Source organism: Tigriopus californicus, chromosome 9, assembly GCF_007210705.1.
Source record: "Tigriopus californicus strain San Diego chromosome 9, Tcal_SD_v2.1, whole genome shotgun sequence".
NCBI classification, from domain to species: Eukaryota; Metazoa; Arthropoda; class Copepoda; order Harpacticoida; family Harpacticidae; genus Tigriopus; species Tigriopus californicus.
The window spans coordinates 7,827,918-7,843,955 of record NC_081448.1 but is presented as its reverse complement, the minus strand read 5'-3'; the positions used below and the strand labels follow the sequence as shown (position 1 = coordinate 7,843,955).

The 16,038-nt window shown below is 42.3% G+C and overlaps 1 protein-coding gene across 1 annotated transcript in view; it reads right to left on the bottom strand.

Annotated features, from left to right (window-relative positions):
• LOC131887506 (1-phosphatidylinositol 4,5-bisphosphate phosphodiesterase delta-4-like) overlaps positions 1-16,038 on the bottom strand; it is a 39,634-nt gene that overhangs the window by 13,479 nt on the left and 10,117 nt on the right. The window contains exon 4 of the mRNA XM_059236140.1: positions 9,535-9,932. Coding sequence (XP_059092123.1) covers positions 9,535-9,932 — 398 coding nt within the window. The remainder of the gene's footprint in view (positions 1-9,534; positions 9,933-16,038) is intronic.

Sequence of the window (16,038 nt, the reverse complement as noted above, 5' to 3'; positions counted from 1 at the left end):
CCAATGCGTGGTCCCATTGTTGGAGATCCAATGGTGATAACCTTGAAGGAAGGAGCGAGGCCATTTGCGATCAACACCGCACACCAAATACCAATTCCTCAGATGGCCCCTGTCAAGAAAGATCTTGATGAAACGGTGGATCGTGGAATCATTGAGCCCGTAGGTGATGTCCCAACGCCCTGGTGCCATCCATTGGTCGTGGTGCCCAAGCCAGATGGATCCTTCCGCCTGTGTGGATTTGACCCGTTTGAATACAGAGGTCATACGCTCCATCCATCCAATCAAAACTCCAACTGAGGCAATTTGTGGATTCAAGCCCTGCGATAAGTTTTTCGTTAAGCTCGACTTAGTCAAGGGTTACTGGCAAATGCCTCTGGCCAAAGAATCTCAAGAGTTGACTACTTTTATAACTCCTTTTGGGAAATTCCGATTTCTGCGCTCACCGATTGGTTTCATTTCTACGGGTGATTCCTTTTCTTATAGAGGTGACGTGGCAATGTCTGGACTTGGTGTCCTGAAAGTCGTTGATGACATGGCCATTGGAAAAGAGCACTACCACGACTTGGTTCACATTACATGCGAGATCCTTGAGCGCTTTGCTCGTTTTGGGATGACCGTCAATGCGAAGAAGAGTCTGATTGGTGGGGCTGAAGAGATCGAGTTTGTGGGATATTGTATCTCCCACAACAGCATCCAGGCAGATCCGGAGAAGGTGGCCGCGGTCTCAAAGTTTCCTCCTCCTGAGGACCGTCGGGATTTGAGATCGTTTCTTGGGCTCGTGAACCAATTAGGCCAGTTCTCAAGTGAGATTGCCAAGACCGCGGAACCATTGAGAGGTCTGTTGAAAATGAAAAATGTTTTTATATGGCTCCCCGAGCACCTGAGGGCATTTGAACAGGTCAAATCCGTTCTCACCTCTCCCCCCGTTTTGGGAATGTTCAAGCTGGGAGCCAAGACCGTCCTTCAAACGGATGCGTCCAAGTTAAAGGGCCTTGGATTCGCACTCACGCAATTACATGAGGGTGAGTGGAAACTCATTCAATGTGGATCTCGGTTTTTGAAGGATGCAGAGAGTAGATATGCCATCCTTGAGCTCGAAGCTTTGGCTATCTATTGGGCGATAAAGAAGTGTCGAATTTATTTGGCAGGTTTGGAAAACTTCGTCGTTGTTACGGATCACAAACCGTTAAGAAATATTTTCAATGATCAAATGCTCAATGCCATTGAAAATCCTCGAATTCTCACTTATCGCTCCCGTCTCTCCTCTTTCAAGTTTTCGGTGGAATGGAAGTGTGGTAAGGAACACTACATTCCGGATGCCTTGTCTTGAGCACCCGTTGGCAATCCGATGGACGAGGACGACGATCCCGACAACCATGGTGGCTTCAATCTCCAAATGGCCATGGTCAAAGCGGGAGAAACCGATCTAATTTTAGATGATCTATCTGCTCACGCCTGATCCTCACCTGAATATGGAGCATTGCGATCCTCGGTGGAGAAGAACACCGTGGTTAAGGTCAGATCCGGATATGTTTCACTCTTTAAAAAGATTGCGGATGAATTATCCGTTGACGGCGATCTGGTTCTTCCTGGGTCTCGGGTTGTTGTTCCTCCACCTGCTATCAAAAATATTTTATTGTTACTCCATGCCAGTCATCAGGGCGTGGAACGAACGAAAAGGAGGGCGCGTCAAATTTTATTTTGGCCAGGATTTTCGTCTGACATTTCGAATATGGTTGGGAATTGTCGCGAATGAGCGTACTTCCGACCTTCTCATCCTCCTGAGCCCCTTTTGGCGAAAGACCATCCCTCTCGTCCATTTGAGATGGTTTCGGCCGACTTTTTTTCATATGGAGGGAAAGATTATCTCGCCTACACTGATCGATTTTCGGGATTTCCTCTCCTACGTCGCTTTTCTTCCTCTCCATGTGCCTCGTCTTTGATTCAGGAACTTCGTGGCTTCTTTACCGTCATGGGCGTTCCCAACGTGTTCCGTTCTGACAATGGAACGCCTTTTGCTTCGTCCTTGACTCAAGATTTTTTCCGCCGTTGGGGCGTGGAATGGAGGCCGTCTTCACCTCATCACCCGCAGTCCAATGGGCACGCCGAGTCGAACGTGAAGAGCTGCAAGTACCTCCTCGCCAAGTGCGGAGGGGAGTGGGGAACAGAGGAGTTCATGTCCGGTTTATTGGAACTCTGAAACACGCCTCGATCGGATGGCATGTCGCCATCCCAACGATTATTTGGTCGTCCACTCAGGTCGAAATTACCCATTCACTGGAAAGCCTTTTTGCCTGAATTTCAGAATTCCTTGGACCAAGCCGATGTCCGGCGTCTCCATGATGATTCGATTCGGAAATCTTATTTCGACCAAACCAGTCGCGCTCGGAAGAAGATATCACTGGGCCAGAGTGTAATGGTTCAAAATCCGACCACGCGGCGATGGGATCGGCATGGTCTGGTTGTTGACAACAAATCGCCGAGACGTTACGTCATTCGTCTTCCCTCTGGTCGGATATTGGAGAGGAATTTAAGATTCTTGCGTCAAGCTCCTTCCAGTTTCTCCAATCAAGAGGATCTCGCCCCTGATGATTCTGACCCCGATGACGATGCTATACCCAGACGATCAATGCGCCAAAGACGTCAAACTATACCATTTCGAGCATAATTTATATTTTATAGTTCAGAACTGCTTTGGGTTCTTCTCTATTAAAAAGGGGAGTTGTAGTGACTAATTATGCGTGACCTACTTTCTCGTTGTTTAATTTATGTGCCAACGCAAACAAGAAATACACTTCGATCTTAACTCTTGATCAGACTGCATGTCTTCCGTCTTAACCCACTCGAAACGATCATGCGACTATTTATGAGGAATTAGTACCATTATTGAACAAAGAGAAATATACACTTGTTTAAGACAGTAGAAGACACTTATTCATTGAACTATTTAGCAACCGTGGTTTTGAGAACACACCGTTGTTATCATAATCTGTTGTTTGAAAACAAGGTAGAAGATTGCGAGTATTCATTGAAATATGTGCCTCTCCCTGGTGCTCCACTAATATGAAAACCAAGGTTTACTACGTTTAAAAGGTCGCTTCAATTTTTCTGTGGTTCTTGATTTCACCCCCAAGACGGCTTTTCCTGTGTTAAGTATTTACTTCATTTTTATGGCACTTGGGTAGAAAATGAATCAAGGGCAAGATTTTTTTTTCGTTCTATATTCCTTAAGACCTTAAAAAGCAATAATTTGGTCGATTCGGAAGGTTGACAATACCCCATAACGCAACCCTGCTTCCAACGGTTTTCATGGATGAAAATTGTGGGCCCAAAAACAATTTTCGTTACAAGACTTTAAAGACTCCGTTTTACTCCTTGGACCCAAACAGATGGTTATGATCCTTCGAAAACTTGTTTTTTGACATGTTCTGCTAAAGTTATGGGAATACTTGTGCGACGAATGTCATTGCCCTTTTTGAGATGAATTGGGTCAGGTATTCGGACATTTAGGCCAGGGCTGGTGCCAACAAACAAACTTGCCTGCCAATGTCAGTGATGCAAAATTGGCGTTTCAAACTGGTTTTAACGAAGCCGACCTTTCCTCATACAGCAATGTGAAAGAAGGGTCAGCTTCGCAAAAACATGTTGAAGCTCCAAACTTGCATCGCTGACACTGGTACCAGCAAACAGCAACCCACCAGAGCTTGCCTAAACGTCCCCATAGGCAATCCTGGAGAAAAATCTAACGCTCCTATATCAAAGCAAATGATCCGGAAACGGCGGCGAAAAGAGTGACCAAATACGTTTTCTTGGATTGTTAATGACCAGGAAAGTGTAAGGTTTCTGCTCAGTTGGAGCCTATTCTAAGTTCAGTTTGTATTACTTTATGCATTAGATTTTTTTTCATTTATCTGTTAAGCCAATATTTCGAATTTTGATTGAAATGCGTAAGAAAACCTCGACTGATTTAACCTAATTTGGCCTCCCTGATCTGATACAGGACGCCAGAAGGCACGCAGGATGTCGAAATGATTTTTATGTCCACACTATTCAGGTACGCCAGATCGTATCGACGAATTTTTGATTGCCAATATCTTTGTCATTTGTTGTATTTGACTACCCATTTCAATTATATTTCATGGTCCATCGCACAGTACTTGGCCTTCAGAAAAAAGTAAATGAATACAGCAGAAGGTACACTTGTTTATCGCATAATCAGAGCCTAAGAAAATGGTACTTTGACAAGATTTTCGCATTACTGTTGTCAACCAGCAAACAAGGTTGCGTCAAAAGTGAAACCAGACCTTCCGAACTGACTAACATATTACTTTTAAAGGTCTTGAATAAACAAAATCTAGACTTAAAGGTGCGCTATTTAAGACCACACATTTGAGAAGCTTTTCCCACCTTGAACTGGATACGCTCATCCACGAACTTATAGAGACATGGACTGAAAACGGAAGCCAAAATTTCTCAACCGTTCACTTTATTCAAAAAAAGCACTTCATACAACCATACAAAAAAGGGATATGGTTGTAGCGCAGTTGTTAAACGCGCGACCGAGTTAAACTCGGGTTCATGAGTTCGATCCCAGGTCTCCCCTCCCCCCCTTTTCTAGTGGATCATCGCCTCGAATGGCGTTCCTTGAACCCAGAATGGGACAAGACTCAATCATGCTGCGTTGTATATATTGTAATATTGTAAAAAGATAACTGATCCAATGAGACATTCTCGCAATAAAGACTTTTTAATAAAAAAAAAAGATCTTGATGAAAAGATGAACTTGGCTAAGTTTGAGCCCATAGCTATGCTTTGGAAATTCAGGAGATAAGGTCAAAGTTGTGCAGTAACCCCACTACATAAAATTCGAATTTTTGGCCTGCTCTTGGTCAGCTACACAGGCTTTTGACACCATACCTTTGAAACCAACCACTTTGTGGTTCCTGGTTCAAGTTCAGAGATAGTATCACGATGCTAGCTCTGTACAAGTTGATTGTTCAGCCACATTTTGAATATATTCAACCTATTTGGGCTTCACAAGTTCGTGGCTCATCGAACTTTTCATTATTTTAAATGACTACATTACACTACCTTTTATAGGTGAGACTTGCTCAATATCTTTACCTCCATTATCTAGGAGTGGAGTATCTAATGGCGTTGACCCCAAAGTCATCGAGGGGAATTCCCAAGAGTAAACTCTACCTAAGTGCTTTGCAAGGTTACTGGAATCTGGCCATTCCTACCAGAAACTAGTTTTGTGTCGTCAGCGTTAGAAGAGAGACTGGCAGTAGTATCAAGCTTTTAAGGCAACGAATATTAGAAAAGGAGGGGCCCTAAGATCGAACCCTGGGGAACTCCTAACTTGGCATCATGTAGGTCATTAAGGGATCTCTCGACCTTAACAGTTTGCTTCCTATCATGAATAAAGCTTATTATCCAATTAAGAACCTTGCCTTGGATCCAAATGTCATGAAGTCTATTCAACAAGAGGCCATGATCTACCTTATCAAAGGCATTGGCAAAATGAAGATAAACAACATCAACTGACTCGTGTCTCTCTAGTTCCTCAATAGTAAGTTCTTTCAGTTGGGTAACCGGGCTAGAATGCGCTCGGAATCCATGCTGGCTAGGAGGAAAGACACCATGGACTGTAAGGAACAACGTGAGATAACTTTTGGGAAGAGGGAAACGTGCCCTGATCCGAGATGCAATTCATCAAGTACGAGAAAAAAGGAGCAAGAACCAGTGAGCATCTCATCAGGAACTGACATATCACACCATCAGGACCAGGAGAACTTGAAAGCCTCAAGACCGTGATGGCCGCTGAAGCATCTTGATCCGTAACTACAGTATCATCAAATTGCTCAATTGGACTGAAGTCATTAATGTCAACGGACTCGTCATTAGAACATTGAGCTGCTGCTTCTAAACTCAGTAGGGTTGAAAATACACTAGAGAACTGATCTCCTAGTATGTTAGACATAGCCTCTGCATTGCTAACGGCTTCTCAAGGAACATCAATTTTCGATAGAGGCCTTAATCTTACCCTGAATTACGTCCAACTTTTTTGGAGACTAGCCACAATTACTGGATTTGAACTGCTCTTAAGCCTCTGCTGCTAATTTGCAATATTTTTTTTAACAAAGTCTTTTTTTACTTCGGAATTTTTGTCCGTGTCCCACCTTTCGGAATACAATCGGTGATTGTTGCTGGATTACCCGGGTTCATTGCTCTGGATAGTGGCTGAACAGAACGTCAGACGACGTGTCCAAGAATACACGTCTGAACGCCCGTAGTGGGTTGAAACGACTGCTTTATTAGCGGAAAAGCTATATACAACACTGGGAGATATCTAATTGCAAAATAACTACGACGCATAAAAAATATAAAAGATAAATAAATAACCGTTTCCTCTTGGCTAGAAGTTAAGCAACGAGTGCAAAGAAATCTTATTCAAGAAGCCAAGAACCCCAAGAAGGGCCACTGAAAAGCTACCACGCATTCTTAGTGTTATATGATGGGAATTGTCTTGGCTTTTGACGATGTCTTCAATAAGTTCCTGGGTACCGGTGTGCGACGTGTCCGTGGCTATTTCGGGCGTTCAGACGTTGGCCTCAGCGTGATAAGGAGAGGAAGCGGAATGGGTTTGAAATGGCACCGCATGATTCTTCGTTTTTGCTTCAAGTTCCTAAAGGGACTTCAGAAGCCCTTTATTCTTTGTTCCACCTGAAGAACTGATAACCGCTCATGGGTAATCCGAGACCGTGCAGCTGAGATCAGTGATAGGCAAAGGTCTCTTGGGTGGATTTGCGCAAATTGTCGAGCCAAGTGGTCCTGAGTCCTCTCTGTCCTGCAACGATGTCGTTATTCATCACATCCACGTGATGTTGGACCGAACGTACGGCTACTCTAACAGCTAGTGTAGCACTCAAATTGCAATGTTGCCTATAAAGTTGACCAAGGGGAGGAAGATTGATCTTTTAACGTATCTGTGAAAGTCGATTGGTTGGCCTAGGATCATGAACACGGTTAACCACATGTCGGTAAGACTTCGCACCCGAACTTCCAAATTGGCAGTTACGTCTTGGGATTTGTGGCATTTTCCATTAGCAGCTTTTGGTACACCTTCTTCAGGTCCCTGGTCCTTTGAAGTGGGATCTCCAAAAAATGGCTAAGATTCAGCCTGAAGTCCACTTGACCGCGTTCAATGATGCCCGAAACTGGCTAGAGATGAAGATGTGCAGTGTTGTTCGTCGGAATGGATTGAATTTGCACCTTTGTTATTGTAGGTGACGAGGTGCAGGATAGAGTCAGGAAGCTACTTGCAAACATGATGACTGCTTCCTGGGTGGAAGTTGACTGTTTAAGTCTGTCGCCTTCCACCCTTGTTCATTTTCTGCCAGATGTACCTCAGAGATGCTGAGTTGTCGAGCATGTCTGGTGAAGTACGTCGGTTTCTTTTTCCCATGTGAGACGGTTCTGATTGTGGCATTGTGAACAGGGCCTTGCGGAGTTTTGTAAAGGCTTTTAATGACACAGTTTCCAATCTTGGCGAGATAAAGTCTTATCCTTGACCATGACCACCATATTGGTTCTGAGCTCAATGTCTTTTTCCGTGATGCCTTTTGCGCGTTGGCTGGAGTTCCAATTGGTAGTTGCTGGGTCATCTACGCCAAAATTGGTTCACTAAAGCCGGCCTGTGTTTCCTTTTTTGCGCTGTCGGACGATCTTCAATTTTGGCATTGTTGTTGGGTAATAGATGCAACCTACGATCACCAAATGTGCTGGCGTAATCCGATGGAGCTGGCGTTGATCTATAGAAACGATTCGTCAGCCTGTAAATGCTGTGGGAGTGGTCTCATTTGTTCCTGTAGCGGCACCAATTTTCTGCGGGGGCACATTTTGAGGCACATGCGGGCGATTTGCTGTACATCACGTTTTCAACCTTGAGTTCAGTATCGCCTTCGGATTAAAGCATTCAAGTGTGTCTTATCCAAACGAAAGTTATCTTGTGTAACTGGAGAACGATCTTTTCTGTGACGGTGTGGTGCTTGGGAAGAATGATTTGCTCCGCCTTGGCCGTACAGCAGGGTGTGGTGCTTGGGAAGAATGATTTGCTCCTCGTTCAGTTGAATCTGAGCTACGAGCAAATTTAATTTTTTGTCATATTTTGGCATGGCGTGTGTTAACCCCGACGCATTCAAGGGTTATAAACCTTGTTTGATTTGGGTTGTTTCCTCTGCAAATGATTCACTTTGAGCAAACCGAATCCAATAACATTCCGCTAGACGGTATTCGTCGGGTGTGATGCACTTTGAAATGTAAGACATTGGATAGGGTGGAATCTCATGACCTGATGCATATAGGAGTCGTAGCACCCACGTCAGCAGGTGTTAAAAATGGTCCTGTCCACCAAAAGGGGTGGTTGAGCAAATCTATGACTGAGCATCTGCGTCATCCAACGTCGGCAGGGTTGGATTTTCCAGGCAGTAGAACCAACAAGACGCTGGAACTAGATCAAGGATGATTTGGAGGCGGGAACCGACTCAAGTCTTGTATGGATTGGGACCTCAGGCCAGACGGCAAAGAGTGACTTTAGAGTCAGTGAAGCAAAATATAGGAAGCTTGATATTCAAGGCTTCAGTCTCTTACATTTCCACTCTCTGGCAGTGAGAACTGCCGCGAGAAGTTCCAATCTTGCAATGCTTTCGTGCTTAGGAATGCCGTTTCTCACTACTTGAAGCGGGTTGACACGCGGCTTGGCAAATGCTTGTTTACAATGCCAATTGTTCGCTGAATCCTTGCACACTACATAATCAACAGTAAAATATGCCGTAGCACTGGCATCACCAAATGCAACAATGAATAATGGGTCCAACTTTTGTGGGATTAAATAGCGATAAATATGCAGGGACGATAATGTAGGAATGGTATAAACCCATTGTGACCAAGGGTATTCATGATTTTTCAGTAAAGCGTCATCTCTGTCAAATTCATCTTGCCATAAGGTCTGCAATAGTACCTTTGCAACGATAATGAAGGGTGAAATCGTGCCCAAGGGATCAAAAAGTTGAGCCGTGGTTTTGAGGATTAAACGTTTGGTGGTAAGAGCGTCACCGTCAAGCTTCAAGTTAGAGATTTTAAGTTAGTATTTTCCTCTGCACATTTGTTGCTGAGAAGCTGTTTGTACGGCTGATTAACCAATTGCAACTTGATTTAGTGGGACATTTACTCATTATGGCCCTTAAGGAGTGCTTGAGCCCGTTGAATAGGTGGGAAATAGATCGAACATTTTTTTTTTGGTTTTTTGGTGCTGGCAGATTTTCAAACACCCGAAAACAGAGTTTTTCGATTTTTCTAAAGTTATTTTTTCGAAAAAAGAAGTTTTCTGTCGATAATACCATTCCATACCTGACAGACATGAGGGGCAATTTTTGAAGGTTCTAATTTTCCTTTCTGAAATGAATTATGCGCTTGAACTCCCGAACAAATCCCCTCTTTACCGATAAATATATCAAGTTTAATTACCCTTACCTTCCCTTGAGAGAAAATCAATGTTTGGCTTGGGTTCATAATAGCCAATAATTTTTCTGCACTCTTCCAACGAAAGTCCAATTTGTTGCTCCTCGTTTTGAAACGACATTAACTCTTGAGCTGTCATTCCTTTTCCACTACATGTTGCATATTTGTCGAACACATCATTCAATTCTGGCCTCTCCAAAATACTGTAGTAGAAATATAGGAACTCTTCTTCATCTAGAGCTTCTTCTTCATGTTTCATCGCTTTTTTGTGATTAGCTTTACGGAATAACTCCAAGAGCCTTTCAGTCTCGAGCTTAACATTAAGTGCCTCCACCAAATTTCGAACTTCGTCAAAAGTCAGACATTGATCGTTGTCCTTGTCGGCGTCTCGGAAGTGTTTCCGTAAAAACCTAAGATAAAATTGCTGTTATTAAAGGCGTACTTTAATAGTCAGGGTTGGCAAATGTGTCGATCTCAAGGCGGGTTTGGGGGGTTTTCTACTAATGGGGAAACGGACTTATCTCATTTCAGGGTTAAAAAGAGAAAAACGTTCAGAAAAGGAAGATCAAATTTCCAAAATGCTTTTCCACTGATTTGGGACCAGTGCTTCAGACAAAGGAGCAAACCAGTGCAGCAAATAAGTCACTGCATTTGAGACGGAACGTTTACAAGATCGGATAGGATTCCATTTTCTCTTTCTTTTGTAAAAAGAAAAAAGGAAGGTGTTACCGTAACAGGAGGGCTAAATTCCCCGTTCCTTTACTAATACTGTAAAAATGTAAAACATATAATAAAGTAATAACAGAGTAGCATTACTAAAAAGTACGGCGTTACAAGTGGTACTCAACCCCAGTAATCAAGTAACAAAGAAGTTCATGGGAAAATAAGGGAAACAATTGAGAAATATTCGCTTTTAAAGCGCCCGTAAAAAACGCCCATGGGTGGGTTTTTGATCTTTTTAATCCAACGGGCAAGTTCCCCGACTAGCCAAGCTTGCTTCTTTGTCGTTGAAAGGACCTCCACTTTCGTGACCCCAAACATTCGCCTTCAACTAATAATTTCGTGGCATAAAATGATACCATTGGGAATGATTTTCCTTCACTCCCTTTCCTCCCAGGGAATATCTCAACCACGCGTGCGGACGAAAAATGGCAAAAACATGAAAAAGACGGAAAAGCCTATTCTGTTGATCAAAATGGAAGTAACCCATTCCAAGGTCTTGCTTACTCTGTCCATTGTCACAATATGAGGGGCCCCACTCTTGTTCAGTAAGCTCGTTCTTGTCAGGTCTCAAATTCATTGGGAAATGAGTTGGACTAGTCAGTTTCCTCAAAGGTTTTCTTTGTAGGGGATTTCAATTTTCGGGCTAACGTTGTAGAGTGGGAGGCTAGTCCAGATGGGTACATTCCCATTTTAAAATCGACGTCTCAGTCGTTCGAAAAGCTGGAGGAGTTTGGGATCTTGCGCAATCTCTCACAGCATGTTGGTGAAGCCACCAGAGAGAATAGCATTCTCGACTTGTTTTTTTCAACGACCCCAACAACCCTGATATGATCAGGTATGTCTATGTGACGCCTAGTAAGCTGTCAGATCATCATGTTCTCGAGATTGGGTCGACCTTTACTCAAAAGCCGGCGTGCTCTAGAGTAAAACCGACCAAAAAGGTCGGTCTGGCTAAGTTCAAGTTCAAAGATGAACATTGGCAACTGCTTATAGAAAGCAGAATAGAAACTGATTATCTAGATTCTAGATATAGAAACTGATTATAGAAAGGTTGGGGGAGCTTGATCTTATTTCAATGCTGAAAAATGAATCTTCCACAAATGTAGCCTTAAACAAAATGATTCTAATTTTTGAGGACGTCTGTTCTACCCTAGCATTCTCTAAATGTGTTCCACAAGGCGGGGCACAATCTAAAATTCCGAAATATGGGAAGAATTTGTTCAAAAAGAGTTACAACCTAGCAAAAAGGCTCTAGTGCAATTTGAATCCAGTAGTTAAGGCTGGCCTTTAAAGAAAGATGGAGTTGATCTAAGGTAGAATTAGGGCATCCATTAAGACAGATCAGTTGAAAAAGGAAAGTAGAGTAGTTATGGAGGTGAGGTCGAATCCGAAGGCATTTTTTTTCTTATGCAAACTGTAAGAGAAAGATGAAACACCCTGTAGAGCCACTTGAGGTCAATGGAAAATCCATAAACAATATAGAGTGTATGGCCAACATAATAGAAGTAACGTCAGTATCTCTTCCTATGCTGATGATACAAAATTGGTAATTGGTAGGAATGGTCAGATTCCGGTTGTCTGGTAGAGGTCCTAGATCAAATCTCCTCTTGGGTTGCGGCGACTAACATGGCATTGAATGGAATGGAATTCCGCTCAATGACCTTTGGGTCGACGCCATTACACACTCCACTATTAAATGATGAAGGTAAGGGCATTCAGCAGGTCTCTTCCATGATAGATTTAGGTGTAGTCCCCCAAAATAATGGAAAGTTTGATGAGCATATCCACTTGAAGGTGGGTAAAGCTTTTCAAATGTGTGGTTGGATATATCGCACGTTAAAGTCCAGAGATAGTATCACGGTGCTAACTCTGTACAAGTGGATGTACCAGTCCAGCCGCATTTTAAATAAGCCTCGCCCATTTGGGCTCCAATTAGTTAAGCAGGTTTCAAAGCTCGAGCAGGTCCGAAGATGTTTTACTAGGAACATTGAAGATATTAGAGAGCTCTCGTATTGGGAGAGGTTCGAAAGGTTGGGATCGTACAGTATTCAGAGAAGGTATGAAAGTAATCTGATACTGTGCGTTTTCAAAGCATCCAAGAGCTTTGTCCCAATCCAAGATCTAGGGTCAATTCTAATGAAAGTAGAGGCATGACATGCGTTTTGAGAGCACCTTCATATATTCGTAGGGCATATGCAGGCATTGATCCAGTAGCAGGATTTAAGTCAGACTTGAACAAGTTTTTGACTAAAATTCCCAATCAACCTTATATTCAAGGGTTTGCCAGATCAGACAACTCCAATTAGTAATTCGTAAAGTAAAAGTTAAGTAAAATGAATAAATTTCTCGTATTGAACTGCTGGGATGCTTTAGTTGGGATTGCTTTAGATGCTTAATCCCAGTAGCGGTAAGGAAGGCTGCATAAGCTGGTCTAGTAGTCCGTGGCTAGTGAAGGCAGTGGCTAGTGGTAGCCGACTTCACTAGAGTCTCTCTCTAGTCCTGATGTGGTACTGTCAAGTATGATCCCTGTTTGCTTTTTAGGTCAAGTGTGCTAGCATTTTCTGACCCAAAAAAACATAGAGGGATCAAACTGGGCAGGATTGGTTTGAAAGTTAGCGGCATAGGCAGATTGATCACATCAGGAGTCTCAAGTGATGTGTTTAGAACGCTATGTCAGCTTTCTAGCTTCAAGGACCTCTGTTAGGGCTCCCATTAAAAGCAGAAGAGGGTACACAAGTAAAATCGAAACCTCTTATTTGAGTGGCAAAATGTGATCCTGCTCTTGGAACCAAGGCTGCTTTTCTTGTTCCTGTTTTTCTTGTTTTGGATAACCTGTTCCTTGGTCAGCTGCGCATTGCGCTCGCCAATATACAATGAGGGATAAATTTGGAGGTTTAGGGATTTCCATTCTTTTCTTACCGCCGGCAGTAAAACAAGCGAAATGGGTTGCGGCTGCTCGGACAAGTTTGGGCCGAAACGAGTTATTAGATTTATTAGCAATACAATGGTCTCTAAATGGTTGTTATGATATAGAATCAATACAGAGACACCAAGGCATGCATTCCATTCACAATATTCTTACTTGCTTACTTGGCAAATTTCTGTGTTTCAAGTACCATCATCTTACTAAATCGACAGAGCTTTTTGCTGGGTTGAGCAGAGCTTTGCCCACTCAGACAGTCCATAGATTTCTAGACGCTGGATGTCGGACGACCGACCACTCGGTTGGCTAAACAGTACAATAAACCGGTTTATAATCAATTCCCAGGAGACCATCCAAAGTACTGTTTTACCAGCCGAGTGGTCGGTCATCCGACATCCAGTGTCTAGAAATCCATGGATAGTCATAGGAGAGGAGGAGAATCAGTTCCATTAATTTCATGACCTGCAGTGATTGGACTTGCAAGTAACCAATTCAAAATATTTCGTGATAAGACAGAGCCCATGGTATTGCTAATAAATTTAATCAACTCGCTTCGGCCCTAACTTGCTCAAGCGGCTGCAACCAGGCCACGCGGCCCATTTTGCTTTTTTTACTACCGGCGGTAAGAAAAGAATGGAAATCATTAAACCTCTAAATTCATTCCTCATTCTCTTATTTCGACCAATGCTCAACTACACAAGGACACTAAAGCAAGGAAACGCCACTTTTTTGTGATCACCAAACCTTTCCCGCCAAGTAAGGCCTAAACTTTTGCTGCTGAAATTTTCAATGTCAATTATTGGCTTAATTATTGGACAAAATATGTGAATAATATAATTTTCATAACCATTGATTGTATGTGCATCAAACCAACCATGTAAATATACTTAAAATGGCTTTTAACATGTCTTAAAGTACAACAACTGAAAAGTGCTAGTTGGGTTTTCATGATAAAGCAAGAATTTGCTCTAAACACAATCAGTCAATACTTTTTTGCTAATAATATCATTTGAAGAAAATGGTATCAGAAACATCTTGACCAATTTTCAAGCAATTTGGTGGACTTATTATGAAAATGTGGTTCTCACTCTAGGGATAGCCCTCAATCCAAATGTAGACATATCGTAGCTCTGACCTACATCATGTTCTTTAAACTCATTTTGATGCTTTATAATCATGGAATAATATATCTTAAAAAATATGACACTATTTTGGATGCTTTTGCAAAACACAAATTTATTGGAGTTCAAAGTTCAAATTGAAATCTAGTGTACTGTACTTTGGTATTACTCTGTGCCCCTTAAATAATGCCTACCTTTCATGCGAACTTCCTAATAGGTAGAAGATTAAACTCTACTAAAAGTTAATTCATTCACTTTTCACCAATGCCTGATGTTTTTTGTCAAATGTGTGGATTAAAACAAAATTATCAATTGTCCATCACAAATATTCTAATATGTTAACATTTATGTACATGTACTTTTATAACCTATTTCATACATTTCTTTCTTTTTGTCAGTGTAAGTTCCTCATCAATTAGTAAAATGATTCTTGTTGATTTTCTATCTATGCGTGTTTTTCAGCCAGTTTTACGCAATATGTCACTGATTTGAAAGGCAATTTGATTGTTTTTGATTAGTTTGATGTTCATGAGCATTTCATATATTCTTCTGACTTTCAAAATTAATTCAGAAATATTTGACAAATGGACGGAGTTGTATGTCAAGGAGATCATTATGTAATTAAATGCACTTAAATGCACGATGTTGCATGGATAATCTTGTTTTATTAATACTAGAGTGACTGTCTTGATTCAACGCAATGGCCTAAGTTGGCGGTCAGGGGAAAGCCGTGTCGTTTCCTCTCTTTAGAGTCCCTGAACTACATAACAGTTTCATGAAAATAGCTAAAACGTGACTTCAAGTATGAATCAGGCAAGAGAACCAGGTCGTCTGCGTATTAAAGATTTTGAACTGGAAAACGGTTGATCGTGGGGCCCTGGTGTGTGAGGGCTCCGGGCAGATCGGATGCATAAAGATTAAAAAGAATTGGCGATAGTGGACCCCCTGCGGAAGGCCAAAGGAAGTGAAATAACAGGGGATAAGGTCTTCACCAGATCAAATGGAGCAGACGACCTGGTTCTCTTGGCTGATTCAGCCGTGGAATTGCAAAATTCTATCAATGCGCTCCATGGATATTGCCAAGAGAACGGCCTTCAAGTCAATAACATCAAGAAGAAGGCCATGGTTTTCCATAAAGGTTGTCTGCCTTCCACCTCCTTCCACATCAATAATAGTCCGATCGAAATCGTCAATAGTTTTAACTATGTCGGTTTCACCTTCTCCACCCAACTCTCATTCGCCAATCACCTCAAATCCACAATAACTAAGGCCAGGGCCATATGCAATAGACTTTCCATGAAGAATCTTCCCCTCCCAATAGACCTTCAACTCTTCCGGATCTACGTCACCCCCATTTTTCTCTACGGCCTACACCTTTGGCTCCCAACTAAAATCCGCCGATGCCACCTTCACCAAGTTCCTCAAGCAATACCTCTGCGTGCCCCAATATGCCAACAATGCATGGACACATTTTCTATGTGAAACCGAGCCCCTCACCATCAGGCTGGCAAGGTTAGTGTCCAACAGTGTTGGGANTTACACTTTAATACTTCAACAAGTCATTTGTTACGTTCGTTTTTTCTTAGGAAATTCAGCCCTGCCTCCAGTGGAGGGTTTTATTTGTTGCAATCTGAACTCTGCTGTACCGTACATCCTTTAATACTTCAACAAGTCATTTGTTACGTTCGTTTTTTCTTAGGAAATTCAGCCCTGCCTCCAGTGGAGGGTTTTATTTGTTGCAATTGAACT